Raw genomic sequence first — 25,149 nt, forward strand, 5'->3', positions numbered from 1 at the left:
AATGGTCAGATGTTTCAGATAGCATCCATTATCTTTAGTCAGTGACACTGAAGAGATCCTGTTGGAAAGAAGGTTTTTATATCCAAGCTATGAACTGATATACAAAAGATAAAAACTTGCTAGCCAACGAGATTTCTTCAGTGTCACTGACGAAAGACAATGGATGTTATCTGAAACGTCTGACCATTTCAAAAATCATATCCAGTTGCTTGTTTAACTGTTTTCTGGCGTGTGCTGCAAGTATGGCATGCTTTTATTGACCTCCATGAAAAATAGAGGTATTGTTTTTGGCCCATGTGTCTGTATATATTTGTGGTCAACATAACTTAGGAACCTCTGGATGGATTGTGATATTATTTTGTATGTAAATACATTAAGGGGTTGTGTTTGTGTTTCTGGATATTTGTGGCCAGCATAACTTTAGAATCTCCAGATGGATTCTAATGGTATTCAGTATGTGGATAGGGGTTGGGAAGGTCAAGGCCAATGGCAATTTTGGGCCTCCTGGTGTGTGACCTTGGTACTGCAGCATATTTCAGTATTTGTCCTGAACATGCTATGGTCTTATTTCTCTCTGCAGTCTTTCTGTTAATAGGATCGAGGATGTCTTTAGAAAAGCTTATGTTTTGTCAAAATGGTTTAACATTGACCTTGAAAAGCTTGCATGTAGTATATTAGGAAATTTACCGGAAATTCTTATTGCCGTCTCAGGTCTTCTTCTACAACTTGGCCAATTGTGAAACCGCGAGTCGTCAGCTGAAGAAGCGAGGGTGCCAGTTCAAGGATCACCTGACCAAGACCTTCCGCTGGGACTTTGACGCCGAGCAAGATGACGATGCCCCTGTGGTTGTGCATCTGGGAGAAACTTGACCTTGTTCGGATGCCCAAGGTCACTGGAAATATCCTGAACTTTCACTTCATGATGAAACATTCCAACTATTCACTTTTATTTTGACTAGCTTGAGCCATTTGTTAGTTTTAATGATGGAAAAATATGACAAAATAACCTTGTAAATAAGCTAGATTAATGGAATCTGCAAAACATACAGGCTACAACTTAATGGGGGTAGTGTGAATAAAGAGCTAAATTGAGTGGCGTGCTTCTTGACCTCGTTTATTTCGAGCTACATTAGAATTTACAAATTGAATGTAAATTCTCTTCTTCCTGGAGTCCAAAGAATGTTACTGTTACAAATGATCATCTCACCAATAAGCATTGTGCTTAGCAAAATTTTGGCCTACCAACAGTACTATCTTGAAATGTATTGAAATTATAAGAGACATACAATGGCAGAACTTTTGCACACAATTTGAATACTCAGAAAAAACATCTTTACAAAGTAGGGATATTTGATCTAGTCAGAAGCATGTATAGTCCAGTGGTTAGTGGCCCTGCATCTGGACTAAGAAGCCGTGAGTTTGATTCGTTCACCTGACATGCACACTAGTCTACAGGAAAGGGTTGCAGTCCTTAGGACGGGACGTTAAGCCATGGTCCACTGTGCCATGGTGCTTGTTTGTCAAAAGAGCTAGGGGAATTTTCCCTGGTACAATGATCTTCTCTGTTACCACCATTGGAAGAATAGCTTTTAGCGAGCTAAACTGGATTGAGATGACGATTACTTTTTTTTTGCCACATGCTGTAAATGTTGTACATTTGTAATTAAAAATGCTTGCTTTACTGAAATGGCCTTTTGTATGTGAAATCTATTTTCCATACATTTCTATTTGAAACACATTGCCTAGATCTGTGTTAAATATATGACCTAATGGTTTCAAAGTGAAAAACAGAACAGAAAACCCACAATATGCAACATGTCCACAAAATGTGTGCAGGTATTTATTGCTTGTGAAGACATAATAATACAATACAGACTAGGTGTCTGTACTTTTTTGGAACAGTCCTTTTTAGGAAATGTGTCGCAACTTGGAATGTTGTAATCTTGATGTTTTCTTTCCCAATCAGAGATTTGACAAAAATGAGAAATATCCAGTCTTCATCATATTTCTTGTATATAATTCTGCCTTAGCATTATGTGTTCAGTAGCCTCTAATATGATCAAATCAAACTGCACATTTACAAAGAGTATATCAGCACAATCATATATCAACATTGTACAATACCACTCAAATTCAAGTTCTAATAAAAGCTAAATTTACAAAAGTGGCTTGAAGTTGAAAATACACATCATAATGAATAACGATCGATTAGTATACTACATATCCATTACAAACATGATCTTAGACAACCAACAGATACTTTTAAGACATTTTGAATCATCTATGATAGAATATGATCTATTCAAGGAGATTTTGATAAAATCTTGCTCTATATTTATCCTGATGACATTGAGTACAGTCAAACCTGTCCAAGTGACCACCTCTTCAAACGGAACACCTGGTCGTTGCAACCTTTTTTCCTCGCTACCTTTTCAAGACGACCACCTGCCAGGCCAGACCAATGCGGCCACCAAAATTGGGACAGCACATGACCAAATCCCTGCCCATTATGACTGCGTCAAGCTTGAGGTGTCATCGATTTTCGACCACTGTGATTTTGTGCCAAAATCGTCTGGTTTGTGCGGACTTTGACACCTCGATGACAATTTTCTTTGAGTGCATGGGCTTGTTATTTACCATTGAACACAACTGAAATCATTTAAACAATGCCTCGAGCATGTTGTGAGTTGATACTCTTCGAACCGACCACCTGTCCAAGACGACAATATTTGCCTGCTGCCCTGGGTAGTCGTCTTGAGCAGGTTTAACTGTATTGTGGCACATTTCACATTTACCCCGTATGCTCCAGGTCCTTGAAGGTGCGGTAAATGTACGTACAGTTAATCACTATCCAGTTAATCTTCAGTTGTTCCCTGTCTTGCGAGGGTTAGACTAAAAGCCCAGATCATCAGTTTTACTTTGGTGAATGTTGTACCCCCCTCCCCCCCAAAAAACTCAACAACAGAAGCATGTACATGTACAACATTGCAATAATGACTGGTGTTGATCTGATTGCACTGGATATATTACAAATGCCTGAACAGATTTTAAATCCTACAGTGCTCAAAACTACAATACATACATTATTCACGTCGATGAAAGTTAGACATCCAGGTAATAAGATATGCCAAAAAGCAACTGGGTATGATCTTGGAAACAGTCAGACATTTCAGACAGCATCCACTGTCTTTCATCAGAAACGCAGATTGAAAAGCAGATTTTATACCCAATTATTCAAATTGGCAAAACTCTTGCTCTTCAACAGATCTACTCAGTGCCATTGATGAAAGGTATATGTACAATATATATGTATAGTACCGCCAAATTTTGCAAAATTACTAGAAAGGACATTCTGCAAAACTTGATGTGTATTTCGCTGCCTGTACTGTAGTGGATTCTACCTGAAACGTAAACCATTTTCAAAATCATCTCTAGTTGCTTGAGTAACTGCTTTGTGACATACAAAATGTACATTATTTACCCCAGCCAGAGTAATTATGTCATTCGCTAACACCCTACACATAGACTTGCTGACTGGCCAGCGCATCTGTGAAGGGTGTGACCAGGTTGGCTGTGGCAAAGTTGAAGATGAGTCCAAACGTGATGGAGATGGGGAGAGCAGGCAGCGCCTTCTTGAAGATCGCTAACAACAGCAGGGTCAGACACAGGCCCTAATCAACAGCAGAAAGAACATGATAAATCATAATCTGTCCATCCTTGTACACATTTATAATTTGATTATAACATATGGCATCATCTAGGAACCTCAACCATGCAAAGAAAAAAAAGACAAAAAAAAATAACATCTTCGTGAAATCTATCATAGTTGTCAGGAAGGTTAAAAAATAACTACATACCAATTACCAATTACAAATACATACTATATTACATACCAAGTAAGGTTAAGTTCATCACAGACCATGTGAGACTAGGTGTCTAGAGATTGTTGCCATTTTTTTACACAATGAAGGGTAAATGTGCTCAACATAAAATAAAGTATATTGAACACGCCCATAAAAAGGACACATTTTTATATTGAAATAAATGAGAAACAGAACCACAGTCCATAAGGTATTTATACAAAGGAATAAAATAGGCTGCTCAGAGACATACAATTGTAGGTCGGATATTCAATGTGAATACACAATGTCATGTATAAGATGGTGACTTACGATAAGAATGGCCACAAAGCAGGCTAGGGTTGTGTTCCAGTCCCCGTTGGATGAAGCCTTCCCAACAAGAACACTGTAGAAGATGAAGTCTCCCAGTCCCAGCTTTACACCCCCTTCAAACAAAAACAAGAAGATGGACAGTTATTAAAAGCTGTTTATATCATCGAAAGAAACCATTCCATAATACATTCAAAAAAAGATTCTGCTTCTTGCTTGCTTCCTTAAAGTGGAAATTCTATTATTCAAGTATTTTCTGTATAGGACCTCAATACATGTCAGGTGGAACATTTACAAATACAAATTATGCAAGCATGGACCTCCTTTGCATAACAAATACAAGATTGCTACAATTCATCGGCGTAGTAAATGATAGGAATTTCAAACTTGATCTAGGCATAGATAATGTAACTGTCATTTTCATAATTTAACTTTTTCAAAGAGGTATGTGGTTGCTGAACTCTTGTTGGAGAGGATGGCTCCAAGTCTATGACTTACTTTCTTCCTCATCTTCGTCTTCTTCCATCTGTTGTTGTTGTTGTTGTTGATTCCCACTAGGTGACAATCTCCCGTTAGACAGATTCTGCGCAGCTTGCCGTGCGTCCTCGCTGTTTACGGAGGCATCGGACGCGTTCCCGCCCCTGTTCGGTCGGCGAGTGGGCTGGAATCCGCGGGACTCGTTCCAGTCTGGTCCGAACCCTCCCTCCTCCTCACCACCTACAGCACCTGCTGGGGCTGGGGTAATGCAGCACATAAGAGACAGTGAAATTTCCTTCTATGTTTACTTTATGGAAGGGAAACATAGTGTTTTTGCACTGTATCTTCCCCCTCTTCCATTCATGTCAAACCATAGATTCATGCAAAAGGCAGGTGCTGAACCCCTGACAATATACCATCACCATTGCCCTTGCTGATTTAGTACTAAGGCCATGTTGATTTGATTATATGGATGACATCCAAAAAGTTTTCAACCGTGCTGTAAGTCGTATAAAGCAGCTGCAAATATATGCTGCAAATTGCAAGAAAAAATATCAGAAAGGTCATAGAATGCAAACATCAATTCAAAGGTCAAAGACGAAGAAGAGAAAGAAAAAACGGAAATAATTTGTTGTTTGATATTGGCATACCATCCTCATACTAGTATTTATTCAAGTTTCCTGACCACTTAGGTTTCATATTGAAGGCAACATCTTTTTTGGCCAAACTTTTTTTTATTCCCACGTTCGCTCATCAGTTTTGGGGTTCCCAGAGGATGTCATCCATATAATCAAATTAACATGGCCTGATGTGGAAAAGACAGATGTAGTTGATACCTTTAATGGCACCAGCTTTTCTCTATAATACACACAGGATTGGCAAGGATCAAAAGGGAACTATGCTGATTAGATGCAAATCATCACCATTTGTTCACTAATAATTCACTACAACTGGATAAAACTTCTAGACCTAAAAAATGAAAATAACAATAAAAACTGAAAGATCGAAAGCTAAAGATCAGAGTTTTATCCAATGGTAGCAAATTATTTAGACTGTAGAAGTGGAGAGAACTATTTCAGGGTGAAGTGTATATGATATATGTGTATACGAGCGTGCCTGAGTCAAAAGCGTCAGCATCGTCCCCTGTGCTCCCAGCTTCATTATCGAGGAGTCTAAAACCACCTGCGGCCTGGGCGTCGCCCTCGGCACGCCTCTTCTTCTTCTTTTTCTTCTTCTTCTTGGCCTCTGGGTCGGAATCCGCCATGCCCACGAACCACATCATTGTAGCTGGGAGGAAAGACAAAAAGGATTACATCCATACACAATTAGGAGTGGTTCACTACAAAACACTGTGACTGTGTAATAAAGCTGTTATCCAAATGTCCAGTAGTAGTAGTAGTAGTAGTAGAGTCATACAGTCCAGTCATATGTAGTAAAAGACTATGTTCAGCTTACAGTTCATATCAATATAATTAACAATAAATAAAAGGATATGGAGAGAAGAAATCACAGAGTATCAGTATCAAACATAACTGACTGATCGTTTTTTGCATAGGAAAAGTTTGCTTGTATACTTTGCACATTTTACCAACAAAACATCTTCATAGCTATATACAACATGTTTACATGTGGACCAGGGGTGGGCTGCTCTTAGCTAAAATGATTTTATTAGCGGCAGTAATGTACGTACAGGAGTAGATGAGCGCGGGAAAGATGGGCTCGTTCCTCTCCTGGGCTGTCTCCACCAGAACCTTCAGGGGACCTTTGGGGCACAGCACTGCAACAAGGTCTGTGGAACATAGCAGATTTAACATATAGTCAGCACATCATTGTACAAGGATAACCATTGTGGCCAGTTTTTGGTGGTCCCTTAGATCTTTTTTCTTAGTGTGGCAAAGTCATGTGGCAAGTGACACAGACTTGAGTCATTAAGGAGGGTTTTGGCGAATCCTCCACCTGAAAATGGGGATCCAAATTGTAGCATAAGGATCCAAATCACAGCATAGGGATACAAATCATAGCATAGGGGATACAAATCACAGCATAGGGGATACAAATCACAGCATAGGGGATACAAATCACAGCATAGGGGATACAAATCACAGCATAAGGGATACAAATCACAGCATAGGGGCCCCTAATGCTCAACAACTGTACTGGAGAGAACCTAGAATGTGTAAATTAAAATTTCCCAAACTTACAAAATAGCACTTATACAAAACATCTCTAAACACTACTAAGCTGGAAGTCATACCATATAGTGAGATGGCCCCCAGAATGAACCAGGTAGTCCAGTCAGGCAGGTACTTGATGAAGACCAGCGCCATGAGAGCGGAGATGACGATGAGGTAAGCCTGCTGCAGCAGCAGGGGGCCTTTCCAGTGGATACACACCATCCCCACCGCTCCGAAGTTCCACATCACGATGGCCAGGGTGATGTAGTCACAGGGGATGTTGTAGGCCTGGAGGACCTCACTATAGTAAGGGCAGATACCAGAGAAGGTTGTTAAAGAATCCCACAAAGCTCATTCAAAAGTACTGTAAATGCATTTAAGTTTGTGGAGAATTAATTCGGTGGTTTTAATTTCGTAGTAGGGCCATGCACTGTAGTCTCTTACTGCCATGGAAAAATATTTGCGGTGGTTTTAAATTCGAGGTGAAGCAGCCACTGCAAAAACCGAGAACATTAAACCACCGCAAAAGTTTCTGCATCTACGGTACTGTATTCCCAAATACACATCACGATGCCCAGGGTGATGTTGTATGCCTGGAGAACCTCACTACGTGAGGGCAAGGTACTAGTACCAAAGAAGATTGTTAGAGTATCCCACAAAGCTTTGCAATACACATTTAGAAGCACTGTATTCCCAAGTACACATCCCAGACGGCTGGACTGTGAGCAGTAAGCATGTAGAATTGCCAACCCCTACCGGTGTCTGTAAACTTGTTTAGATACAGGTCTGGACCTAAACTCCTGGTGTACCTATGACAGAACAAGCTAAAGCACTTGTGGGCACAATTTTTATTTTATTTCGTTTTATCAAAGTAAATCTGATTCAGCAATCACAATTCCTTTTCTTAAGGTCACACCTATTCAATTTGTTGTACATTTGAAGATAAAAACAGTAAAACTATCCTCACCCCAGATATATGTATGCAAACAGGAACAGCAACATCAGTGAGGACAGGATCAGCCAGCCATGGATAAACTGTAAGAACAAAAGTATCTTTAATATAATCTCTATGCACAGCATTGCACAAGCAACCAAGGATGTTATATCATAAACATATTACATTCCGCTGTATAGCTAGATCATTGTTCACAATACCTTAGTCTGAATCTTTTTTACTACATTTCTAGCCTGCAGAATTGTCGTGTACATTTCTACGTGCAATTGAATTCTGCTAGGTATTTTGAGTTCTGTATAGTACAGAATTGTCTCTTGGTGACACTATTGTTTAGTTGTAACCTCTGTAGTGTGTAGTAGCACATACATGTAGGTCAGTAAGTTTGCTGTTTCAGTAGCAGGGTATATTTTTACAGCAAGGGGTTGCTAGCCCTTCCCCTTTAACGTGTGGCACCTCCTCATAAATGAGACCCCATTTCTATGTCCCTTCCAAAAGATAGGTGCAGCCCCAACAGAGATGCCCTTCCAATGATTCATACCAGGGTCACCCAGTTACCAAACTGGAACCAGGAGCTCAACTGTGAGAGCTGCTACCACTAGGGCTACTGAAACATTCCTCCTTGCCGACACTAGCACTTCCTTCAGCCACACAGGAGTACTACTTCAAAAATCAAACTTACCAAACTACTGCAAACTAGTGTCTTCTTTGATGATTACTTCTGTTTGTTTGCTTCTGTGATCTATGTGTTCAAACTAACGCCTGTAGATTTAAGAACTCACCTTGTAACACCTGTACTTGTACAGGATGACCAGGAAGACAGTCATGACTAGGATGACCCCAACCATGATGGCAGCGTTGGCCAGGGAGTCGCCAACTTTGCTGGCTGTGGACGCGCCTTCCTCGTGGAAAGGTGTGTAGATTCTGGAAACAATAGGTCATAAGATCGTCCACCATTTATTTACAACATTAAGATACATTTTGTATCTAGATATCTTTTACCAATATTTTATATTGCTATTCATTTCATATCTAAAACTCAACCAAGTTATCATGTTACATGTTGGCATAACAAAATTTACAAATCTGCAAGGACAGATATACTACGTGGTAATCAGTCCTTGAAAAAAAAAATCAATTTTTCAATTTCTCTATCATGTTTCCAGGACACTGTCCAATGTTCCATTATCATACCAAGTAAACATGAGATTGTTGTTTCATTCAATAACTTCTTGACAATCCTGAGCAGTAACTGACTAAGCTCGTTCACCATTTCAAATGGGGATACGCAAGTTCAAAGGTAAAGGCTCCTGACCTGCAACATTGTCACAATTTGCCTAACATTGTCCAGACATTTGAAGTTTGGTACCAACCAACCTTGGTGCCGGACAAATGTGATTGTCCCTCGACGTGGAACGTGGTGAACACTGCGTGGATTCTGGCTTCCACGCCCATCCTGAAGCTCATTTGTAGTCACCTGAAAGAAGAAGCCCCTCTCCTTTCGGTGACGTGCGCACTCTCGGCTTGCATAATCCTCAGTTCTTCACAACCCGTTCTGGCGACCATCCCAGGGTGGGAATAGTCAGATGCAGCACCCCAGCAGTACTATTTTGGGCTGGGTTTCACCACGTTCCACGTCGAGGGACAATTACATTTGTCCGGCACCAAGGTTGGTTGGTACCAAACTTCAATTGTCCCTCGACGCTGTCACGTGGTGAACACTGCGTGAGTTTGAAGCGGAGGCCAGAACAAAAAGACCAAAGTGAAACAAATTTGACGGTTAGTCATAACTTTTCAAAGGTCTAAGAACTAGACCAGATAGCCGCTTGCATAATGACCTTCACTGATACCCCGGATTGACAGACAGCAAAGGTAGGCGCACTTCTGACAGAATGGCCAATGAAGCTATATGTGACTGAACTAGCTTCTGAAAGGAATGATATAAGCCAACGAGCTATCGCGGCTGAGCACACTGCCTTGTGCGGTTTGGCCAATGCGCGGAACACTCTTGAAACGGAATCAGAACAGAACTTTGCTGTCCTGGCTAAAAATGCTTTCAAATAAAACACAGGACACACTTCCTTCTGCTCAAACTAAGACAGAAACCAAAGAATAAGAAGGTTTGTCCGGTCGAGAAGTCTTTGTCAGTCTGTAGACTTCAAACGACAAACCCTCTTAAGAAGAGGTCATATGACTAGAGTCTAACAATGCCAATGATTGATTTCTGACACTAAGGCTACTAACATAGCCACCTAAGAGTCAACTGTTTGAAACAATTTGCCGGTGTCCACTTACGCAGGAGTTTCAGGACCACTGAAACGTCCCAAATAAACTTACCTCCAGCTCAGTGAGACCTTCCCCTACGTGGAGAGGAGCAACTTCCTTCGCTCTTGCCTTCAGACGCTAGGAGCAATATGGTCGCTACTCCAGAGGTTAGCACTCTCTGTAGAACTAAAGTCACCAGGGACGTCCACACAGAGAAAGTTGTCTGAAGGACCTGGGAGTCTACTGGTACAAGAGCAGACTTGTTGGCACTGGACTGTAAAAAAGCGCGAACCGGATGAGTCTCCAAGGTAGCATGCCGATGTGCCCCCGAACGGTGCCATTTGCAACACCCGCACCTCGTATTGTATGTAGGAATACTCTCAGCATCTTTTAGACGAGAATGGCCTGCTGAATAGACACAGTACGCGACGCCTACAGATCAGGCTCCCAGGACAGAAACCGGGTAAGAATCTAATATATATGTGGGAAACACTAAGTCCAATGCTCCCCATTTGCGGAGGCCGGGACACTTGTGTAAGGTCACGAACACACTGGTGTCACAGATCAAAAGTTAAAAAAAAAAAAAACCTTGCATGAACTGATCTGGCGCGGAAGTGCTCGCATGATGTCAAAGCCAGACACGAAGACGGCTGACACGTGGAGACTACTCACCACCACGCACTTACACATGCTGAGGGCGAGGTGATGGGCTGGAGACATGTTTCTGACCCGGCAGTTGACAAACTTGGAAGATGAAAAACTAAGAAACAGACACGGTGAGACGCGCGCGTCCTAGCAGAAGGGTGACACTGCGAAAGGTGGACAGCATCTGAGAGTGCCAGGCTCTACAACGAGCCCAAGGTCCACCTGTGCGAATGCCTCTTGGGGAGGCCAAACAGAGAGCTGCTGCTCTGTCTAACGCGATGTTCTCCCTGAGACACTGGGAAAGTGCCATATGACTGAACGTAAAAAGGGGGTAAACTGACCCATCAACAAAAAGGGGTCCTGACTAGCCCTTTATGGTAAAAACCAACACTCCTTATATTGTAGAGTGAGGGAGAACCTGAAGAAGGTGAAAAAGTAGGTAACTGAGCAGAACTAACACTGTCGCTGCTGTGACTGCTCAAAACTTGTAAAACAAGTGCGAACCGAGAACTCAATAAGAGACCCGTTCTTGTCAAAAGACAAACTAGTATCCTACTCAAAGGAACTACTCCTGAACTCAGGAATTCACCAAAACTGGGAAAAATATTCCCAAAAGGTTAGCATAGACCTAGACTAAACTAGGAAAAACACTCAAAGGTAAAAACCTTTACAGTAAAGTGATGCTAAACACTGACACCAACCAAAGGTCAAACCAGGTGCAACAAAACCTGAAAACTACCATCATTTCAAGAAATGGTGAAAACTTGGTAAAACTCAGAACACAAAAAAAGGTTAGATAACCCAGCTGAAAAACAGTCCAGAACAGAAAACTCTGACATGTGTGAAACACAAAAAGATTAAATAATTTTAAAATATATAAATACATTTTCTATTCATTTAAAAATTTTTTATAAAACCTCCTAGATTTTAGTAACTAATTTAAAGTTACCTCAAACTTGCACAAGAAACCTGTAATTTGCCCATAAAAAATACCGACATAGGTACCACACACCCTCAGAATGGTAAAAACCATAAAGGTACGGCAAAAAACGGTCGAGAAAAAAGTAAATAGACATTTAAAAGCGGTAACTACCGCAAACCCGCTAAAGCCGCAGTCAACGTAGAAATAAAATCTCAAACGGACCGCAAACGCAAATGCAACACTGCAGTTTACACTGAAACCGCAAGAGGGCGTCGAGAACTCTGGCAATCTCGCGAGAAAAGCGAAAAACAAAATGGCGCTCACGGGCGCTCACGTGACGTAAACAAGTTTGTTGTGAACAGCTGTGAACATTCTAGAAGGAATCTGCTGTGCGAAGGCACAAAGTGAGCACATCTAGCGGAGCAACAGCCCCAAAACAAGGATATCAACCCTGACATACATGCTCACTATGCTAATAAAGGAATTTGGGTACTACCGATAAAAGATCGGCCAAATCAAGCGCCTGACAAGGACGACATTGCGGCCACAAAAACACACTGAGTGACTGACATGACGCTAACGTTTAATAACGTTACTGATCGATCGCCGAAAACAGTAGGTTGCCCGAACAAACTCAGCTAGCTAGCAGAGGCACCGGGCGCGGTTAAGTAAACTGTAAGTCCCAAGCGGACCAGCGGGAACCACCTGTCTAGACTGAAACTGTTTCAAAGACAGCAAAAAAGGAGGCACCTATGAAGGAAACCTCAGCTAAACTGCAGAAACCGCATGCAGCGAAACGATCGGTGGCTGAAACTCAGGACAAACAGAGTCCTTGCTGAAACCTCAAGGTAAAACTGAGGCAAATAACCGCTGAACAACTTCTACCCAAGTTAGAAACGTAGAAAACGTAACTACGTGTCTCTAACGAACGGAGAGACTGGTCAGACGCAGAGAAAAAATATATTCTGCTGCGTGTAAACGAAACCGACTCAACGGTGCGTAAAATTATGTGGCAACAGACGCAGAGAAAAATATAATTCTGCTGCGTGGAAACGAAACCGACTCAACGGTGCAAACAAAATATGTGGCGTCAGACGTAGGGAAAGTTATATTCTGTTGCGAGGAAACAAAACCGACTAATCGGTGCGATCAAAATATGTGGCGTCAGACGCAGGGAAATAATATATTCTGCTGCGTGGAAACCGACTTAGCGGTGCATTTAATCCGGCACAAAAACGTAATACAACTCCATCATCCATGAACTAAGTGGAACCGGAGTAAAGTGAACTGAGGACAACGTGCAAAGGGTACGTTACGAGTAACGTTACCTAAAAAGGTAAGTCGAAGGAAACCACACCTACCGGAGTGGGACAGCACGTTGTACTCGTTACGGCATGGTACGCACTCGGCGACCATCTTGTGCCGATCGTGGAAGACCCATGTAGCCAGTAGTCGCCAGCGTTGTCCACACTCTTGGCGTCTGAGAACTGGCATCTCCGAACTGGTATTATACCAGTTTCTCTGAAGGTCTTCCAGCGATGGGGGCACATTTGCAACTAGGACTGTCCTGTAACCGACTCGCGGAACAGCGCCCGTGCAAAACTTATGTCTCTCGATGTGCCCCTGTGCATCTCTGTTAACACACACGAACATTGCCGGTGTATAACACTCGATGCACCGGGAAAAAGGGAGACCATGTGTCGACCTTCCAGTCTTGTCTTCCTGCCAGAACCATCCCTAAGGATACGTTGAATGCCTCTTTGCGCCTACGGAAGCCGCAAAGGAGCCGAGAACTTCCTGAACTCCCAGGAATTCTTCAGACATCATGCTGAAGGCCACATGTGCACGGAGTGCGTTCTGAACTTCCTGTGTGGTGAAGACGCCCAAAGTGGCATGCAACTCCGCTAAATTTTCCGGAAAATCTTCCTGCTCCTGCCCGGACAAATGCTCCTGCTCAGACTCCCGAGGAGTAGACTCGCCGCCATGGAGCGTAGAACTCCCCTGTGCTGCCGGGAGACCGGCCATACGGCGCATAAACTCCCCCAGACTTTTGACAGGGGGGACGGCGGCGAAGCACGTGGTTGTACACAAGCACGGACACGTTCCAGCATGGCGGAGCAGGCGGGGCAGTACTTGCCCTATCTTCACGCGACGTTTTCCTCTTACGCTCGCGTTTCTTGTCCTCTTGAACTTGCCGAGAGCGCGACTTATGAGGGTCACTTTCTTTTGCGTGACCACTCAGACTTATGTTAACTCGAACTACGGTCACTAATTGTGACAGAGCTATACGGAATAGGTCTTACTATTACGAAGCAAAAATTATAACTGAGGATTATGCAAGCCGAGAGTGCGCACGTCACCGAAAGGGGAGGGGCTTCTTCTTTCAGGTGACTACAAATGAGCTTCAGGATGGGCGTGGAAGCGAGAATCCACGCAGTGTTCACCACGTGACAGCGTCGAGGGACAACTTTTGTTTATGTCTCAGTGGCCTTCACCTTTAACACAGCATATTTGCTATGGTGTACAAGCTCATGGAAGCCTTTAATTTGTGGTGGACTTTGCTAGCCAATCAACACTCTTCCAAAACATACAGATAAAAAACTGGCTTTCCATTCAAATATTCTAAGATGGACTATGAGCAATTGCAACATGATTCTACAAAAAATTGAAAGATGAGACTCACAGGTAGCCATTCTTTTCCGTGTAGAAAGTAATGGAACTGATGGTCGCCACGACAACAGCCATGCAGAGGGAGACGGGAGCGAACAGCATGATGACATGTTTGGCTCCGTACTTCAGGGTCATCTCTGTGTCCTCCTCCTCCTCATCCTCCCTGTGTCTGATCCCATGATCCTCTCCTCCATCCCCTGCCTCTCTTCCCTCTGCCCCACCTGGTGTGCTTTCCTGTTGGATTTCACAGAGGACAGGTAATTTAGATTCAGGATAAGGCAAAGAATGCTTTGTTTCCTGTTTCCTGACCGACCCCAGAAAGTCTTTGATTTTGGGTGGACAGTGGACAGTATATACTAGTAGTTTCCAGTTAGAATTTTATTCAGTCCACTTAAAAAAACCCTGATTGTCCTATTTCATAAAGGACAAATGTATCATTTTCCTAGTCTGAAACTTACTTTGTATTATAACTGCCAGTGGGACTAAATTTGGCCAGCTATACTTATTTGATACTATCTTATAGTACGTCGATGTAGGTTAGACATCCAGGTAATAAGATACGCCAAAAATAGTTACTCAAGCAACTGGATATGGTTTTCAAAACCATATCCAGTTGCTTGAGTAACTATTTTTGGCGTATCTTATAGTATACTATATTATACCACTGGTAAATCTGCCTGGACTCCCTGGAGATTTTAAGAGCACTTGCTTGTCCATGGGACCCCCATTTTACATCCCTTCTGAAAGAAAGACAGTGCAGCCCCAACCGAAATGCCCTATCCAGGACTGAACTGAAAACTCCTAGTCACAAACAAATTGGAACCAGGAGCTCAACTGTGAGTTACAGAATGTATTCGTTATATGGGTAGCGTTTATAAACTATCATTCATCTTTTCAGCCTTGTGCATCAGATATACAGTCTTTGAATCGTCTGAGATCCTTTTCGCGTTTAGTATTCATGTCATTTTTAATGGTTTTGTGCCTTAGTCCAATCTCCAAGCAGATATTATGATGGAAAAACGTGACGTTTCCTGACTTCCCAACATCTACTTGGAGAGAGTAAAATATGTTACTTCTTGGACGATTGTGTATTATAAGATTTTTATAACACACGCTGCCAAATGGGCAAGTTCCGATTTTTTAGTGAAAACTACCTCTTGAAATTCGCCTGACATATTTATATGTTCTCCTCAAGCTACCACGAAACATGCGCCACAATCGGGATAATCAAATTACAGTAAGTTAGTAACGTTACCTGGATTTGCTGACTTCGGCGGCCACTGCTCCTGGACACCCTCTGTGTGGTGACGGCCTCCCCCACCCCGGATCGCACGTCCACCTGTACCTCCATCAGGCTGGTCCTCTCGTTGCAGTGTTCCGAGTCAGAGCCGGAGTTGTACTGAGACATCCACGCCGCAAAGAGCGGATGGCACGTCAAATTCTTTGACAACGGGAACTTCTGCTTCTTTTTTTTCACAAAATGGCCGTCTTCGTAAAATTATGTCGTGTCGCTCCGACTGACACAAAAACCAAGAGATTCTTGGGGGTAAATCTTGTGGAGAAGTCTCCCTTTGTTGACTTCTTTGAAAAAGTACCGACTAAAAATTACAGAAGGGAAGTAATCGGCCACAAATACAGACGAATCTGCAGCACATCCGCACTTCCAACCGGAAGTACAGTAATTTTGGTGGAAGATCTCGTACCGACGTATTACCGACAACTCTCCAAGCAGAGGTTAGGTGACGTCCTTGGTGCCTGATAAAAGCTCCTTGGTGCTAGCTAGCTTTTGACGACTTTTTGGCGTTTTATCGGGCTTTCCTTATTATCAATTTAGCGCAAAGTTTAGCTTGGTGATACAATGAAAACATTAAAAAATAGCAGTCACTACAAAAACGCCTAAAAATGTCTTAAACAAGCTTCATCCAGCCTAACCTCTGCTTTAAGTATCTCGTACCAATGTATTTGCCTGACCGCATCACTCACACCACACAATGTAACGTTACACGTCCGATCTATATTTGGAATTTACTCGAATGCCGACATCATACCGGTAACATAACCTAACTGATTTCGTCAATAACAAATTATCATGCATGTATTTCGTGTATATAATTCATCAGTTGGGGGTTACCAAATGAAGGGAACTTCTTTTTGGACCCTACGATTTTGGACGGAGTAGTAATACAGTGAAAGGTCAGAGGTCAAACCAACATGGCTTCGATGGTCCAAATTTTGCTGTCTGCTGGCAGGCCCGCTACCAATCTCCTTTACAGGAGATGTGCGGCAAACGACTTCAGATCAGTTATAAGACAGTGCAACAGATGTTATTCTCAGCGAAGTTGTGTTTTATTATCTACGGCGGTGGCATCCCATTTGCCGCCAAGACTGGGATGTTTAGTCGGCGGTACGACTTTGGCTGCCGCCGGGGTCTTTGGTCTATTCTCGTCCGTAAAAGACAGAGAAGAAGGTCCGAAGGACGACGACATCACGTTGATGGTGAAACGTGCCAAACTTTTGATAGAGCAAGACAAAGGCGCGGAAGCGGAGATCATCCTTCACCAGGCCCTGAAACTGTCTCAAGCGCGACAGATCGACTACGCCACCGCCTATGTGTACGACATGCTGGGGGAACTGGCACTCAGTCAGGAACACTGGAGTAAAGCTGAAAGGTTTTCAACCTTCCCTCTCTTTCTTTTATTTTTGGCGACGCCACAAGGGCGGAGCCGATAGCATATCACCGTGATTGACAAATTGATTTCACAACTATTTAAAAGAATTACATGCATGCATTCCATTGGGAATTCTTTATTTCTTTGCAACACCTTGCTCTTTCTGTCATGTTGAAATTTCTAGGTAGCCCTACTTAACTTTGACAAGTTGTTTAGGCTGATATTCTTTACAAAACTTGACCAAAACATGTCACATTCTTTCTTCAAATTCCATTACAAGGTTGTTCAAGGAAACCCTGAAAGTTCTGGTGTCCTCAGGAACCGACCAGGATGATAACGCAGTTCTGGAGATCTCCATGAAGATAGCCGGGATCTACGCCAGTCAGGGGCGTACTGACCTGGCACAGCAGGGGTACCAGTGGTGCGTGAAGACCCTGGAGGAGAAGATCGCCAACAAGTCCACGGATGAGGACACGGTCTTGTTGCTAGGTAACCCTACATTTTCTACCAGTTGAGCTACAGGGACATCCCTGCTAGTATCTGTCTAGCCACACATTTGCCTACTAGTACTTAACTATAGTATAGGATCTATATAGGCCATGTTAATTTGATTATATGGATGACATCTACAAGCACATAAATTTTTATCAGTTTCCCTGATCATACTGTAAATCATACAAAATAACTGTAACTTGACTCTTGAGCCATATATTGAAGAAAAAATATTGGAAGACAAATACTAATGAGATAGAATGCCAAAGTAAATTCCAAAGTCAATGAACAAAAATGAAGAATCTATTATTCAGTATACCATACTCTTTTCAGTCATTTGTTCATTGTTCCTGACCACTTAGACTTCATAATGAAGGCAACTTTTTGGGGTGAGCCAAATTTTTTTTTTTTTTCATTTGCACCCATGCATCAGTTTTTGAGTTCCCAGTGGATGTCATCCATGTAATCAAATCAACATAGCCATATTAAAAAAAAAGTAGGTTTGGTGTAACCATCTTGCTGTTTCTAACACAGTATATCATCCATAATCTAACACAGCATGGCTATGTGTTTGTACAGGTATGTGTCTACACCACTATGCAGCCTTTGCTGCTCTGCAAAAACAACTGTTCCATGCCAGGACACTGATGAGCAAGGCCCTGATGATCTGTAGAACTGTCCAGGGGAATGAACATCCTCAGACGGGGGTTCTACTCAACGACCTGGGGACCTTGTATGTGGAACAGGGTTTATACGAAGAAGCTATTGGCTGCTTTCAGGAGGCTAAGGAGGTGGCGGAAAAAAGCTCCGCTGAGGACCTGCCTGCTATCTTGTGCAATATGGGAACGACTTTAATGCACAAGAAAGAGTTTAAAGAAGCCAAGAAGACGTTACAAGAAGCTCTAGCTCTTGCTAAGAAGAATCATGATGGCTTGTCTAAAAAGGAGGTTTTGCTCTGCTTGGAAGATTTAGAGAAGGCCAGAAAGGCTGAGAAACTGAATGCTGCAAAGAGTGATGGCAAACAATCCAGTTGAAAACATGAACTTTTATTTTCTTGACACAATGGTTATCTGTAATTTTTGTGCATTTTTTTCCTGTTTAGCAAAAATCTGAGCATTTTTATAGAAATCTAATTATGTAATTGTTAAATGACCATTCATATCCACAATAATCTCTTTGTAACGTTATGTTATACTCATCGAATTCACATTTCTCTCAACACTTCTGCTCTATTGTCTGCTTTTTTTTTTACAAAGTACAAAGATATGTGATCATATTTTTTGTTCACGATAGCTTTTAATTAGTACTCATTACAAAGGTCACATTTTTTTTTACATAGCATAACATTTTCAGATGAGAATACATTTAATAACACTTTTCTTGCCTTGTCATCACATATATCACTGTAAACTGTCCTCATCACATACGATGTACTGTAAACTGTCACCACATACTGTAAACTGTTTCATCACATATATCACTTACTGTAAACAACTGCTTACACTGTAGACAAAGATAAACAGCTGTGTGTGTGTACCTGTGTGTGTGTGTGTGCGTGCGTGTGTGTGTGTGTGTGTGTGTGCGTGTGTGTGTGTGTGTGTGTGTGTGTGTACATGTGTGTGTGTATGTGACAATCTACACCCGTGTAAACCCTGTCGAGTCGCTCTCGTGCTGGGAGTCCCGCCATTCTTTCCTGGACCGCGCCTGACTGTCGTGGCGGTTGTAGCTGCCAGGAGTGGCCCTGCCTGTCATGCTGTAATCTTCCTTGTAGCGGTGGTGCCGCCTTCTGGTAACACAGATCACTATAAACACTATGCACAGCAGCAGGGCGACGGCAATGGGCGACACAATCAGGGTCACTTTCTTCCACATGTCACTGTCGTTGTCACCTGGTCTAGTTTCTCCTGTAACAAAAAGAAACAAAATAATTTAAGGTCCCCAAAATTGATAGTAGCATCTTCCTTTATGCATCTTATCAAAATGTAGTACTTGATTCCTGTGTTAGATAATCAAGTCATTTTTTGACATCATTGTAAACACAGCAGCCTGTTCGAAACCTGGCATGACACACAAAAGAATTCAAGAAGCAGAAAAGCAAACAATATGAAACCTTGTACCTTGTGACAATTACTGGTATGCACTGTTTTCTTCTCAAAAGAGCGCCTTTTTTTGGTGAGTAGTGATACCAGGTTTTGACTGGCTGCTGTGTTTACTATGCCAACTATATTCGTCAAAGGTAGAAGGATTTATAATGACAGTTATCATACCATATACATCTATCGAAAGCAGATAATTATATGAGCTTTACATTTTTGTATTGCAAAAATTGTTTTGTACTCTTAAGGGTTTTAGAAAGTTTTCATTTCAAGGTCCTTCCTAATTACCTTTTTCCACACAAACCCGCTGCTCAGCATTGCCGCTCGCTACGTAGCCCTTCTTACAGTGGCAGGTGTAGGACCCGTCTGTGTTGATACAGTCTGCATATTGGGGACAAGTGTGCCATCCCAGGGCACATTCATCCAGATCTAGGATGGACACAAAGTTGGTACTGTTTAATACTGTGGACTAGGGGTGGGTCTTCGTCTAAAACAGGCAGTTAGTGTTGTTTACGAACAGGATTTTAAAACGTCAATGGATACTCCACCGAACAGAATCCTTTGTAGCAAAATGGACCATTGTTTGATTATTGCCCATTCGCAAGTTTTCACAGATAATTAGTTTTCACAGATAATTAGGTCCAGGTCCGGACCTGGACCTGATCCTCTGTAACTGGACCGTACCTGGATTTTCTGTACAGGTACCTACTCCTACTGTGGATAGATTTCTGTGTTCAAAGAAATGGTATAGTGGGTCATAGGGGCATTTTGCTTTGGGTTTTTCCTCACTGAAGCCAGGTGAAAATTATTACCAGACTTTGTTTGGTGAGGCTTAAGGAGAGAGTTGGACTTTGCCTTCCAAAACCATACAGGTACAGCGCCCTGCGGCTTTAAAAAGACTTTCGGACTACCTACTGTAAATGCAGAAATGTTCGCGGTGGTTTTATGTTCACGGTTTTCGCGGTGGCCACTTAACCGTGAACTTAAAACCACCGCGAACAATTTTCCGTTATAGTTTTAGACTGCAGTCTATGGCGCTACCGCGAATTTAAAACCACCGCAAAAACTCCATTTTCCCGCTAACGCAAAATTGATTCCCCGCGAAATTAAATGCATTTACAGTATTACTTTCTTGACGTGACATATTTCTTACCAGAAGATCTCATGGATGCAGCCTGGAAGTTAAAAGCGCTGGCTGCTGTAGTGTTCCACTGGCTGGTCTGCATGGCACTTCCTATGATGCCCTCAATGACTTTCATGCTTACAGTTGAAGAAGGCAGCATCTCAATGGCTGTCTCCAATGTGGCAAGTCTGTTGCCTTTGCTGTAAGACATTTTTCAAAAGTACATTTTCGATCATAATTATTTCTATTGTACCATGCATTTCCATTTTCACTGACATTTAAGTCTGTACCTGTTTAGGCTTCAAACTAGACATAGTGCATTTATTGAGTACAATGTACCTAATCCCTGCTACCTTATCCCATAAGGCCATAATATAAATTTGGTTGTCTAGATGAAATCCACTGCAAATCCCAAAATTGATTCAGGCGTACAAATGAAAAAATTGATAGCAAACAAAACTTTCCTTACCATTGCAATGAGACATAGAAACAAATTCAAAAATACCTTTTCCTCAGTGCTCTTACCTGATTAGCCTCAATCCATGTATGCCACTATAGTCTCCTCCAAAATAACTGTTCTTCAGGCCTTTCTTCATCTTAAATGACAAGATGATGTAAGTTTAGTCTCAAAACAAAAGAAAATGCCACAGATATGCAAGGAAATACTATCAATCTTAATGGTCACCGTCCGTTTCACTGGACAAAGATTACTTGCCAAAGTTTTATCCTTCAGCGAGTAATGGAAATTGCTGTGCTAATAAGGTAGATTTGCAACAATACAGTACTCATTGCGTTTTGATGATTATATGACCTCTGTGTTTTTCAATTAGAGAAGACTTACCACAGCCAAGATTGACCCTAACATGTTGTCTCGCACCTTTCCATCACTGTAAACAGCGTCGGCGTCCGACAGATTCAGATCAAACTTCATGGTGTACAAACGGAAACCTGAAGGGAATGGAAGAAAATGGAACAATAGGTAGAATTAATTTTCAATTAGGATTTGGACAAGCTGACTGGTTATAGGTTACAAGTAGTTCAGTTCCTACCTTTTGTTTAAAATTTCCAAAGCATTATATACCGACACAGATATGGTGTCATACTATAACCAGGCCTTTATGTTGAGCCTGTAGTTGCTTCGCTCACTCGGTGAATTTATTTGGTGGTTATAGCAATTGACCAGGCCTTATGACACCATAGATCTATACACCTCAGGGCGGGTCATTTGCTCTTTAATAACATTCGTACCCAAGGCAACTTCTACAAAGAGCAAGCTAGTAAACTCACCCCCTGGTGCATACTCAGTTTTCTGTCCCTTAGGCATGAGGTCCACTGGCGCCACTGTTGCTGGAGACAAACTGGTATGTTTTCCTGTAACCCTAGTCAAAGGGGTAGAAGAGACCACTCTGCCATCAGCATCATTTGAATCCAGGACTTTCGGTTCTCCGGGGAATCCGCTACCCACAGAAGAGTTCACGCTTGGAGATATCTGCACATTGGTTTCAGCAAAATTTGATGAACCATTCTGGGATGGGCCTGTAGTAGGACATGCAGACGAACCATTCTGGGATGGGCCTGTTGTAGGATGTGTAGATGACCCATTCTTGGATTGACCCATAGTAGAAACTGCAGATGAACCATTCTGGGATGGGCCTGTAGTAGGACATGCGGATGCAGATGAACCATTCTGGGATGGGCCTGTAGTAGGAGATGCAGATGAACCATTCTGGGATGGGCCTGTAGAAGGAACTGCAGCTGAACCATTCTGGGATGGGCCTGTAGAAGGAACTGCAGCTGAACCATTCTGGGATGGGCCTGTAGAAGGAACTGCAGCTGAACCATTCTGGGATGGGCCTGTAGAAGGAACTGCAGCTGAACCATTCTGGGATGGGCCTGTAGAAGGAACTGCAGTTGAAACATTCTGGGATGGGCCTGTAGTAGGAACTGCAGCTGAACCATTCTGGGATGGGCCTGTAGAAGGAACTGCAGATGAACCATTCTGGGATGGGTCTGTAGTAGGAGATGCAGATGAACCATTCTGGGATGGGCCTGTAGAAGGAACTGCAGATGAACCATTCTGGTATGGGCCTGTAGTAGGAACTGCAGATGAACCATTCTGGGATGGGCCTGTAGTAGGGACTGAAGATGAACCATTCTGGGAAGAGCCTGTAGTAAGAACTGCAGATGAACCATTCTGTGGTGGGCCTATAGCAGGAACTGCAGATGAAACTGTCGGGGTTAGGCCAGTAGTACGAACTGCAGATGTAACAGCTGGGGTTAGGCCTGTAGTAGGAACTACAGATAAAGTATGCTGGTTAGGATCTGTAGTAGGGACTGAAGATGAAGCATTCATAGGCGGGGTGGAGGATACATCGTCATTAATCAACATTTTGTTATCCCCCAGGTTCCTACCGTCAAAAGGAGTGTCTAACGTCGTCATTCGAGATGTACTTGACACCTGTTCTCGCTCATCTTCCCTGTCGAATGAGGACGTGGTCGGTATCTCTTTGTACGCTGCGAAAAATCCCATGCCGTCAGAGAAGGGCTGTTCGATACGAGACATCAGTTTGACCATGGCCGTGTGACCGCTGATGGTGATTAGCCTGGAATCCTTATCACACAGCACCCACCTCTGATTGGGCACAGAGTTCACCACAACAAAGTCCAGAGAACGTTTGCAAGTTTTGTCAGGTGCATGTTCGTCCCTGGACCCGACTGCAAAGTTGAAGAACTTCAACTTGATATCGCTGCCCTTGGCGACATTGATGTTCCAAGTTGTTGTGTAGTTGAAACGGTCTACTTTATAAGGGCGGGGGTATCCAGGTGAACTGAATGTCCCAAACGGTTCTGTCATGTTGTAAGTGATTTGTTGTTTCTGTAAGGGATGAATTGGGGGTGTTAAACTGATCTCAAAGTCTTGAGGAAGCTGGAATACTTGCGCCACCTGCAGCTTAAGATTTGACACATCTAGCTCAGGTTCTTTATCCTCCTCTTCAGATCCGCCATTGCCAGCTTCACCGCCATCTGCTGCTGTACTTATAACGTCAACTGTAGATTGTAGGTCGCTAGACGTATCATCACTCTCCAAAGCGGCGGCAATCTCTCCAAGAAAGCTCTCTTCTTCGTGGTCTGGAACAGCTGTCTGGAAGTTTGGTGCATCCCAGAAATTATCCCAGTCACCTTCCTGTTGATGCAGAAAAACATTTGGTGAAGGAAAACAGTGCTGGAATTCGAAAGAGAGCATTCATTCCACATCATGACATCCTTTAGCAGTGTAGGATGTACTTTAGTGCCGTTTACTCCAGGTGTTTTGAATGACAAGAATATTCATTGTACACAACCAAGTGTTTTATTCAACTGACATTTCAGGGCCCACCTGTCACCTTTCCAAACGTTAACATTTGCATACATATACAGATAGTTAATCCAGTGTTAACAATGGGGCCCTGAGCGTAAAGGAGCATGTGTACAACAAAATACTTTACGTTTGGGACCGCACCTGTAAGCAGCAACACCTGTGCTGCAGTACAATGTGAACCAATCAAAATTAGATCCTGAGGAAGATGTTGAATAAACCACTTGATTGTGTACAAGGATTGTTGTTACTGTAAACGCAGAAATGTTCGCGGTTTTCGCGTTGCCAATTCATCGTGAACTCAAAACTTCCGCAAATACTCTTCCAACTAGTATGTGACTACAGAAGATGGTGCTACCGCGAACTTAAAACCACCGCGAACACTACATTTTTCCGCTACCGCGAACTTAAATCCCGGTAACCTACTAACCTGATGAAAATATTCACGGATGCTGCAATGCTAGTATAGAATATGCTCGCGAAATGGAAATGTGAGAATTTCTGAGAGAAAAAAAATGTGGATTACATTAGAGGAGTCGTTGTGCAGGGGAGAGGCCTTGTCCGGCACCGCACTGCTTTTCCCTCCGAAAATCTTGCTCCAAAAGTCTCCCGAGAAGATACCACGTCTCAGCCGCTCGTGTACACCTGTAGTGAAGGGGGAGAGAAACTTTGCTTCGAAACACGTAGGTACGTAAAAACCAATGTAAAGCACACAGGAGCTTTCGTTTCGATTATGAAGAAAGACATCGTTAAAGTAGCCTTTCATGTCATTGTCAACAAATTCACTTGATGCAATTTTTACATCAACGACAACGTCATAAGGCAAACCTTGGCCCGAAAGTTATATTTTTCTGGCAGCTTGCATTCAACTCGATGCGATATGACGATTTACTATTTGCATGAAAAGCCTTCAAATTTACAATAAGCCTTCTCACATTACTTAGGGTGCATGTGCGCGACAGGAAGTCTAGGTAATATGTCAAAGGGTAAGGCACACAAAAAGTAAACAGTCCTTGTCTTCACCATTGTTTCGATTTGCATAACAATATCCAGACGGGTTTTGTTTCCTTTCTGTCTGCCTTACCCTTTGACATATTACCTAGAATTTAACTAAAGTGAGAAGGCTTATTGGAGTTACTT

General features: G+C 42.6%; 4 protein-coding genes across 6 annotated transcripts in view; 2 read left to right on the forward strand and 2 right to left on the reverse strand.

The window, feature by feature from the left end:
• The window catches only part of LOC118419053 (protein AAR2 homolog), a 21,805-nt gene extending 20,713 nt beyond the window's left edge, over window positions 1–1,092 (forward strand). For both annotated transcript variants that reach the window (XM_035825313.1, XM_035825323.1), the window contains exon 6: window positions 712–1,092. In XM_035825313.1, the coding sequence (XP_035681206.1) occupies window positions 712–870 (159 nt within the window). In that variant the 3' untranslated portion in view covers window positions 871–1,092. The remainder of the gene's footprint in view (window positions 1–711) is intronic.
• Window positions 1,093–1,809: 717 nt separating this feature from the next.
• On the reverse strand, window positions 1,810–15,948 carry LOC118418980 (presenilin-2-like). 2 transcript variants are annotated; one of them, XM_035825156.1, is made up of 10 exons: window positions 15,530–15,948; window positions 14,288–14,508; window positions 8,555–8,696; window positions 7,788–7,855; window positions 6,901–7,121; window positions 6,337–6,435; window positions 5,763–5,933; window positions 4,668–4,904; window positions 4,173–4,285; window positions 1,810–3,671 (listed from the first exon to the last, which is right to left on the reverse strand). In XM_035825156.1, exons 1-10 carry the CDS (start codon window positions 15,680–15,682, stop codon window positions 3,516–3,518), a joined length of 1,581 nt encoding a protein of 526 aa, XP_035681049.1. In that variant the 5' UTR covers window positions 15,683–15,948; the 3' UTR covers window positions 1,810–3,515. The 2 variants fall into 2 exon arrangements, with proteins under 2 accessions (XP_035681049.1, XP_035681058.1); XM_035825165.1 differs by having other exon boundaries at window positions 5,829–5,933; window positions 15,530–15,947.
• Window positions 15,949–16,443: 495 nt separating this feature from the next.
• LOC118419052 (tetratricopeptide repeat protein 19, mitochondrial-like) lies at window positions 16,444–18,790 on the forward strand. The gene is made up of 3 exons (XM_035825296.1): window positions 16,444–16,943; window positions 17,224–17,432; window positions 18,015–18,790. Exons 1-3 carry the CDS (start codon window positions 16,486–16,488, stop codon window positions 18,467–18,469), a joined length of 1,122 nt encoding a protein of 373 aa, XP_035681189.1. The 5' UTR covers window positions 16,444–16,485; the 3' UTR covers window positions 18,470–18,790.
• LOC118419991 lies at window positions 18,676–25,103 on the reverse strand. Its single transcript, XM_035826729.1, has 8 exons — window positions 25,094–25,103; window positions 24,536–24,681; window positions 21,942–23,838; window positions 21,496–21,602; window positions 21,180–21,250; window positions 20,685–20,854; window positions 19,820–19,960; window positions 18,676–19,339 (listed from the first exon to the last, which is right to left on the reverse strand). Exons 1-8 carry the CDS (start codon window positions 25,101–25,103, stop codon window positions 19,071–19,073), a joined length of 2,811 nt encoding a protein of 936 aa, XP_035682622.1. The 3' UTR covers window positions 18,676–19,070.
• Between the last annotated feature and the right edge of the window lie 46 nt (window positions 25,104–25,149).

This window comes from Branchiostoma floridae, chromosome 1, assembly GCF_000003815.2.
Source record: "Branchiostoma floridae strain S238N-H82 chromosome 1, Bfl_VNyyK, whole genome shotgun sequence".
In the NCBI taxonomy this organism is placed as follows: domain Eukaryota; kingdom Metazoa; phylum Chordata; class Leptocardii; order Amphioxiformes; family Branchiostomatidae; genus Branchiostoma; species Branchiostoma floridae.